The sequence below is a fragment of the Cajanus cajan genome, chromosome 3 (assembly GCF_000230855.2).
Source record: "Cajanus cajan strain Asha chromosome 3, NIPB_CcT2T_4, whole genome shotgun sequence".
Taxonomy (NCBI): Eukaryota; Viridiplantae; Streptophyta; class Magnoliopsida; order Fabales; family Fabaceae; genus Cajanus; species Cajanus cajan.
The window spans coordinates 62767452-62777065 of NC_138519.1; the positions used below are offsets into that span (position 1 = coordinate 62767452).

The window sequence follows — 9614 nt, forward strand, 5'->3', positions numbered from 1 at the left end:
ATACTTGGTATGGGAGCAGATCAGGGCTAGCTTGGAGTCGAGGTGACCGCTGCGAGACGGGGAGTTTGATCCTCGTGTTAGGGTTACCATTTTGGGTAGCGATTTTTGTCTGTTTGACCGGCACTAGGAAATATTATTTTTGGGATGACTGTACATATATGGCATTTTATTTTGTATTTAAAGAATTTGGTTATTTTTATTCTTATCTATACCTGTATGTATGAGTTATCCAATTTAATATTTTCCTTAGTTCACTAGTAGTAGTGCGATTCCACTAAGTGTAGAGACCATGGCGGGTCGTTACAGTTTATTTATAAATATTATGCTAGGCTAGATAGGCTTTTAAACGTTAAATCTTAAAAAATGATCTATAATAGATAAATAAGACAAATTAAATTCAAACCAACAAAAGTCTAATCTAGCTAACCCTTTTCTATTAATGATAATGTTAAATGATTAAATTTTATATTTAGAACTTTATGATTCTAATGTTGTTTGATTATATGAGTTATGACTTATATTTGAATGATTTAAAGTAATGAGTTGATACAATTTTTTAATTAATGTTTTTCATTGATATATTGATTTTACATACAAGTAAAGTGCGGATAATGAATATAAGTATTTTTTCAAACAGGATTACAATATTGACACTAGTGATGAATTTAGAAATTTTAAGTTGTGGGTGAAATATGACAATAAGATAATACTTATACATAAAATTGTAACATTAAAAATATTATGTATGACTTTAAAAAATGAAAATATATAATATATTAGAATTATTTTTTTATAATTTTTAATATTTATTGTTATGACTATAATTAGTATTGTCAGAATTAATTTAATCTACACATGATATTATATTTTTTAAAAGTAAGAGTAGAATATTATAGAAAAAAAATACTACATTTACAATTTTTTAAACTTTTAATTGATCTATCTAATACAACAAATAAAAAAAGTAATTTTGAAAAAAATGTAATATTCACAATGAAAATGTCACTCATTATCAAAATTTGACATTTTTTAACACTCAAGCACATACGTGCACACACATATGAGAACATATTATGATATATTATATAAAAAAAACTTTTAAAAGATAAAGTTTATTTATATACATATTTAATTTTATCAAATTTTAAATTTTTTTAAAAGACATTATTATATTAATTATCTAAGGAAACTTATTGATATTGTATATATTGTGCGTAATTTGTAAAATACAGAGGTTGCAAAATGTTAGCGAGGCAACTGTCTCCATAATACTATGTAGATCCATCGTTGGTTGACACCATTTAATTTATCTTATCTCATGTATAAAGTAACTTATTTTTATAAATTACTCTTCAATGGAACTTGATATTTAGAATATAAAATGATTCATTAGAAAATATAATCGTAGTTGAATGAGTGGTATTTTTAGGATGATATCATTAAATATAACAAATTTAGTTGAGATTTGCAACATAAATATTTTTTTATACTCAAAACTCAAGGAATTTATTATTTTGTAATAAAAATATTTAAAAATTAATATAAATCCCCATGATTAAAGATAATAACATATAGTATCATGGTGCAAATTTTTTAATTTTTTTATAAAAATATATTTGATTGCATGGAGGATGGATGAACATTAAGAAAAAATATTAATTGGAAACAATTTCCTATAAAGAGTTAGGAGTACAATTAGCAAACACAACAACACAAGATATCTATTCAAGCTATATGTCTTGATTGGGTTTATTGTGTACAAAATATTGTAAAAAAAAACATAAATCTTAATTTTGAATTTATAAAAATAAGTAAAGCTTCTCTTAATGAATGAGTCAATTTTAAGCTATCTTGAAAGTAGGAGATTTAAGAGAAGGACTTGCAAAAGGGCCTTCAACTATTCCTTTTGCTATTAGCCTATAAGCTGCTTCAGTTAAGTGTGCTCCATCCCAATTTATATGTTTTGAAGGGTCAGAGCAAACCGTTGAAGCAAAACTTCCACAAAATATATGTATATCAACATTGTAGGGTTCACCTTTACCACAACATGCTTTAAAAGTGTCAATCTTACCAAAAGAAAACCCTGCATAATTAATGTACATAAATAAAACATAAGATACAAACAAGTCAAAATAAAATTGCTCATCTAATATAAGAAATTAAAAAAATCACGTACCATATTGTTGTGGTGCTTCAAATAAACGTTTGGCATTACCGTAATAATCAAAATATACTATCTTAACATGGTTGTTTTTTTGTCTTAGTATCTCTATGGCTTGATTGAGCCGCGAATTATAGTATTTAATGAAATCATTATAAGCTGCTAAGCACCCATACTGATCATATTCATCTTTTTTACCACTGTTCACTATTGTTAAGACAGCAGAATTACATCCAATTGGGAAGTTTCCTGGCACCACTATCTCTACTGCTCCTTCTTCAATTAATTCCTGATAAATAAACAAAAACAAAATTGATTTTCATATCAATCTAGAGATACTCAATAATATTTCTAATAAAAAGTTGAAGTCCACATTTCAATGCTTAAATTTGATATGACATACAGTAGTGACATTGATTATTGCTTCAATAATTAGTGGAACTATTTCACGAAGTTCTGCAATATTTTTGTATGATAAGATAAGTGCATTAATATCATTTCCACCGATTTCTCCCACGAGAAATAATGATCGTCTAAAGTAGTTATCACACTCTGTCATAGAATAGAATAAAATTTGTAAGCCATATTGGAAAAATAATCATGTATATAGTAGAAACATTATTAAAGGAACTTTGGTAAAACCTTGTTTATTTTTGCAAAGGGAAGGTTTTAGCTTCTTAAACCAATCAAGTTGAACACTTAACGAAATGTTCGTCGATGGTGGAATAAGTCTCTTTTGTATGAAATAGTCCATATTAAGTGCAGTTGCACCAGCAAATGCAAAATTTACTCCTTGTCTAATGTCTTGGGTGCCTTTGGTGAGATTGAGATATGCTGGTAACATTGGCAAGCCATATGCCTCAGCTGGTAAAACAACCATAAGTTAGTATTTTCTTGAATCACCAACACATTATTGATGTTCCCTTCCTATCAAGGAAATTCTATTAAACTATCTAAAATACCAATGGCATATACCTATAAAATCTATGATTAATCGTCCATTAGACATACGTCCAGATGGATGTTTGAAGTATGTTGATCCATACGGGCTATCGCCATCCACAGATGGATAGTAAGTAGCAGCATTTCCAGTGTCACTTATAGAATCACCAAAATTGAATATAGCTTCATACGGGAGAGGATTGGCATTTGAAATAACATTTTCAAGAAAACCACATGTAAAGGTGATGCAAAAGATAATGATCATCTTCATGATGTTATAGTAAGATAATAAAGGTGTAAAGGACATTTGTGTGTTGATGGGCACAAGAATATCAATTGGAATTGAGCATTATATATTCTCATATAAACAACTATTTAATCTTGCAATGTTGCTGTCATTTTAATTTGACACCGTTAAACTATTTTGTTTCTTAAAATAAAGAGTTGCAAGTTATATTCTCATACATTTAACTAACACATATACATCCTTGAATATAGGTTTGTTACTTTTTAACACTACGTATGTTGTTATTTTAGTCATTCTATGACAATATGTTGCTTTTCTTTGACTTTTCATAACAAGATTCATCAACAACAATTAAAGGCTGTAGCGATTTTCGTATATGCATGGACAAAAGTGTCTTTATTCCTCAACAAATTATTTGTATCATCATTATAACTTTGTTATGGATCAAAGATTAATTGCACTATATTACTCAACTTAAAATTAGGGATAATTTTTTGTTTTTAAATTTGATTCCCAAAGAAGGATAAACAAATTTAACAATTTTCAATAGATATAATATATGTTGGAAAATAATTGTTCTTTTATTTTTAAAAGGAATGCTTAATTTAGAACCTTTACAAAGTTATTCTAATCATACTAAATTAGTCTTCTTTGACATTTAATTTGTGTCAAATTTAAATCTTATATATATATATATATATATATATATTTATTTGTCATAACTCTGAACTATTTAGATTAACAAAATCCATAAAGTTAGTTAACTCTTTCTTTTCTAAATTTTGCAAGAGGGAGTTAAACACATATATCAAAGGAAAACACATTTAAACAATGATTACAATTTAATGTGTTTCTTGTATCTAAATTATACTATTTTTTATTTTATTTTTTGGCCTCGTAAATTTTTTCTTTTTCTTTTCATCACTGTTATTTTATTTTAAAATTTATAATATATTTATTGTTTTCCATTTAACACACCATTACACTTTGTTCATTTTGAGTTAGACACTTTGAAAAAAAAATTGGTATGAACTAAAAGTAATTTATTTGTATATTAAAATGACAAAAGGCAAAAAACGATAATAATATTACAACTAAAACCAAATAAGTTAGAACAAAATATAAATAAAAAATAACTAGAAAAATTTTAAAATTCAAAAATTTTATAATAATCAACACTAAAAAATGTAATATTACATTTACCAAAACTATGTTTATACATATAATATATTATTTGTGTAGTTGAAATTGTTATGGTAAAAACTTTATTGGAAGTGATAAGTTTTGAAGATATTGATCGATAACTATATCAACAAAAGAACACTTTTGTATAAAAATCAAAAGACATATTCAAGTAAAACAACACAACACAAATAATTGAAGCTAGTGAAGATTATAATCACTACTTTGAAACCATTGAACTTGTCGAGCAAGGTTTATGTGTAGGTGGAAGATGTAATTGTTTTTCTCTTACTACTATAGACTATGATTGGGGTTAAAAATAGAGTTGTAACTTCAACAATGTCAATAATGGCGATGCTACACATAGAAACCCTAATGGCCAAGTCAATATCCATAAAGTAATGACTAGTTATGAGGGATGAGATGTATATATATGGAGAAAATGCCTTGTGATTATGTATATAGGCATAGAGTGAGGTGAGATATTTGATAGTTTAGTAACATCACTTTGTAGTTTATTTTCAAAGGAGTATCAACACAAGGCTGACGTGCACTATGTGATGCACATTGTACATAACACAAAATGGTCAAGAAAGCATAGTTGTCATCTCCCTTTTCTTTGGGTTTTCAACACATGGCTAACATACATTGGTTAGACACAAAAAACATAATTTCCATATATGTTTTAAGTTCAACAACCAAGTGACATGGTCAAAGTGACAACCTAGGAGGTGGTCAAGCACTGGACACATAGAAAATGTTAATTAAATATATTTTATTATTATGAAAAATATTCTTTTTTAATATAATATTTTATCATAATACACTTTTTTTAGTTAAACTACACTCAAATGAGGTATTTTTGAATGATTTGTTTTCATGAAATCATTCTCAACTAAAATGAAGTATTTTTAATGAAGTCAAATTACATGTCTTATCAAAAAAGATTGCTAAAATGGATAATTGAATTACATTGGAAAGAAATGTATATATTTTCATATGTCATATGTGTAACAACTTGAACACAACGGAATGAGAGGAATCTAGAGATTTGTATAGGTGTGACAATGTGCAGTTGAGGATGACTTAAAGAAATTAATTTGTACTACCTATACCAATAAGATGCATCTACTTTTCGGTAGCTTATTAGTAAAAAAACAACTTCGTAGCTAACCATGGATGGCTTGAAGCACTTTAGAGATAGGTGACCTTCTAAGAAGTTTTCTAGAAAGTGTGCGAGTAAAGACAAAAGCATGTTGAAAAGTCTTATGTTGGTTTGTAGGGTCAGTTGTTGATCCTAAAAGTGGACGAGCATCTCATAAAGTAATACCCACAAAGGGGTTATAACCTATGAAAAGTTATAATTAGTGAAGGATTATGATAAATGAGGAATTGTGTGAAGTGTCATCATGTGAAGCATCCTAGAATGGAGCCTTTGAGGCATCAAATTTGAGAGGTATTAGAAATTGTGTCAAGACAGATCCTCTTTCCCAGCATAGTGTGGTTCGGGTATGAATCAAATAGAAGTTGGTGGGCTTGTAATCGCTCGAACGCACTAGAATGAGAGAGACCCAAAAATTTGTATAAAAGTGAGACTATGCAGTTGATATGACCTAAAGGAATTAATTTTTACTGTGACACCCTTACTACCCCAACACATATAATATAATTTAATTAAGAAGAATAAACTTTCAAAGGGTTCGTAAAAGGGTTCACATAAAACTTCGAAACTGTTCTTTCTTCAATATAAGAAAATGATTGAAAAATAAAACTTGAAAGGTAAAATTTAAGAGTTTACAATTTTAAACACATTTATTACAGTACCAAATCCATATAAATATTTTGTCCAAGAAATCTCTGCCTCGATGTCACATTATCAGAGCATTCCCATAATTTAACTGTTGGCATTCTAGATGCCACTCGTAACCGGATCTTCTTCACCTAAAATATCCACAGTTTATACGGTGAGAAAATAAAATATCTATATGCAAAGTACATACAAACACATCACAATATAATCTCATCATAATTCATTATTTAATAAAATATATATATATATATATATATATATATATATATATATATATATATATATATATATATATATATCAATCATTCATCATCTTCACATCTCAATTCACATTTAACATATCTCATTTCACATACATATCTCAATCCATCATCATCCACACCAATTATACAATTTACAACATCATTTCCATATTCATAATTCATGTCAATCTTACAATTAACAATATCATTTTCAAATCCATAATTCACATCAATCTTACAATTAACACTATGTCAAGACCTCGCCACATCTGACACAAGTGATACAGGTTAATTGCCTCCCACACCAGACCAGGGTCACGCCCTCCCTGTAGCATCACTTACCCAGGGGTCGTGCCATCCCTAGTCATTAAGGAGTACGCTCGTCCCTGAAACATCAACTACCAGGGTTCGTATCATCCTTGATCCTTTAGTGTGAGGAACCACAATCAAATACAGTCTCTTGCAATTAACCATATGCCAGGGCTGCCATAATCGACATAAGTGGTGTGTTAACTGTCTTACTCATCCCACACCATGCTAGGGTCACGCCCTCCCTGTAGCACCACTTACCCAGGGGCCGTGCCATCCCTAGTCACTGATGTGAGGCGCCATAATCACAATCATAATCACATTCATACAACATCTCATCTCATAATTCAAATTCACATCACGTACACAATTCCACCTCACATACACAACAGATAAGCCCAACAAAATAAGGGTTTACACACCCCTCAAGTAATTCACATCAAGATCATTCATTCTTATCAATCAATACAATAATAACACTCATAAATTAATATTATAAACAATGGAATTATCAATTTAATATAATTCAGCATAAACAGTAAAACCCTTAATTAAAACCTATCTCACAGGCACTTTTCTACAATTTCGTTCTCTCTCCCAGATCATCATTCTTACAAATTATTAGCATATTTATAATCCTCAACACATACCGAATCTAATGGTATAATTAATTCCTCAAACAGAAATAATTCAACTTTTCCAAAACCTAGCCTACAGGTACTTTTCTATAATTTTGTTCTCTCTCCCAGAGCATTATTTTTACAAATAAATCATATATTCGTACTCCTAAATTCATACAGAATCAAATAATGCCAATAATTTTTCAAACAGAAATAATTATAAAATTGCTCATAATCCTAAGGGTTCTTCTTCTACCAAATTTCCTCATGTAACTCCACATATAAATAATCTCTTTTCCCCCCGTACCTGGATACATAGGAACTCGGGCAGAACCTCCTCTTTTTCCTTAAATAAGGATCGGAACTAAGACTGGAGCAGAACCTCATCCTCTGAATTCCCCTTGGTCTTCAGAGAGAAGAAGAGGAACGAAAGAGAGAACAGAAGAGAAGAGAGAGTGAGAATGAGAGGTGTGTAGAAATGAGAGGATTTGAGGCCTATTTATAGGATTTTTCGCCCACCTACCACTACGGCCCGTTCCAAAATCGGAACGGCCCGTTCTGGGCCCTTCAAACCTACGTAAATTTTTCAACTAGAACGGCCCGTTCTCCAAATCGGAACGGCCCGTTCTCCAAATCGGAACGGCCCGTTCTCCCTTCAGAACGGCCCGTTCTGCTTCTCAAATTTTGGGCCTTTAACTTATTCCAGAACGGCCCGTTTCACTTTTGAAACGGCCCGTTCTGGGCAACGAATTGGGCCTACGGCCCATTGAAAATTGGGCTGTTACATTTACTACCTAAACTCACAAGATGCGTCTATTTTTTGTACTTCATTACTAAAGAACCTTATAGTTAAACGTTCTTAACTTGGAACAATTTAAGAATGGACGATTTTTGGGAAGTTTCATAGAAAGTGTATGAGTAAGGACAAAGCCCCAAAAAAGTCTTGTGTTGGTTTGTGGAGTTAGTTATTAATCTTAAAAGTAGTTGAATATCTAAGAAAGAGTTATCTATAAAGGACTTTAACCAATGAAAGGTTCTCAAAGCACTAGTATGAGACAGTTAGTCAATTGCTCAAACATCATTACTTTAGTTCTTTATTTGCTTATAAATTGGTCTAATGGTCATTGATCTTTAAAATAGTAGCCATATTTCTTTCTAGCTTGTGATGCTACAATTGATTAAATGGTGAAGCAATCACTTATTTAGGAGCAAACAAGGAAAATAGTGTACTATTTTAGTTGCTCTTTGTTTTATTTTCTATCTAAACAATTGCATGGGACTTTGAAAATGATGAATGTCACATATATTTGAGACTTTTTCTTTGACCTGATTACTTTCAATTGTTGAAAAGTGAATTTTCTTTTAATTGTTTGTTGCATTTCCCTCTCGAATTTTCTATGTATGTATTTACTTATTTTGTTTTTATGCTTATTTCAAAAGCAAAGACTTCGAAGCTTATTTCTCTTGGAAAATTAAAGCTTCACTTCTAGTTCATAGGAACACAAACTCTACCCGTAATTTATGAAGACTTTCAACTTTTGTTATTTTCATAAGACATTTTACTTGTGTAAATACAACTTATTTTTTTCTTACATATTTGTGTTAAATAATTTAACCATGAAAAATTGGTGTTGTATATGTTAGCCAAAAACTGAAATGTTTGTAAACTCTGTTTGTTAAAAGTGCATATGTTAGCCTTCACTGCAAAAAAAAATGTATGATTTTGGCTGTTAAATTTGCGGTTTATAGCGGTTAAAAACCGCCGCAAATTACATTTTTAGCATTATAAATAATTTTCAAATTTATACCTATCAAAAACGGTATTTTACGCATTTTTTTACAGTTGGTTCTATGGCTAAAAAATACAAATCATTTTCTAGCGGTCTAAAACTATCACAAAATGTATTTTAGTTTTTTTTTAATTTAATATTTTTGGTGGTTTGAAACCGCCACAAAATACTTTGCTATTTGGTTCTCTTTTAAATTTTTTTAAAATCTGTTCTTAGATGTACTTCATTTGGTAGTTTAGGATTGTCTAAAATCATATTCTTATTATTTTAAAAATATACTTGCAACTATTTTTAAAAGTGCATTTTTATTA

At 29.6% G+C, this 9614-nt stretch overlaps 1 protein-coding gene across 1 annotated transcript; it reads right to left on the reverse strand.

The window, feature by feature from the left end:
- Window positions 1-1841: 1841 nt before the first annotated feature.
- On the reverse strand, window positions 1842-3374 carry LOC109794314 (GDSL esterase/lipase At5g45910). The gene is made up of 5 exons (XM_020353768.1): window positions 3137-3374; window positions 2804-3025; window positions 2565-2713; window positions 2177-2450; window positions 1842-2083 (listed from the first exon to the last, which is right to left on the reverse strand). The coding sequence occupies exons 1-5, from the start codon at window positions 3372-3374 to the stop codon at window positions 1842-1844; spliced, it is 1125 nt and encodes a 374-aa protein (XP_020209357.1).
- Between the last annotated feature and the right edge of the window lie 6240 nt (window positions 3375-9614).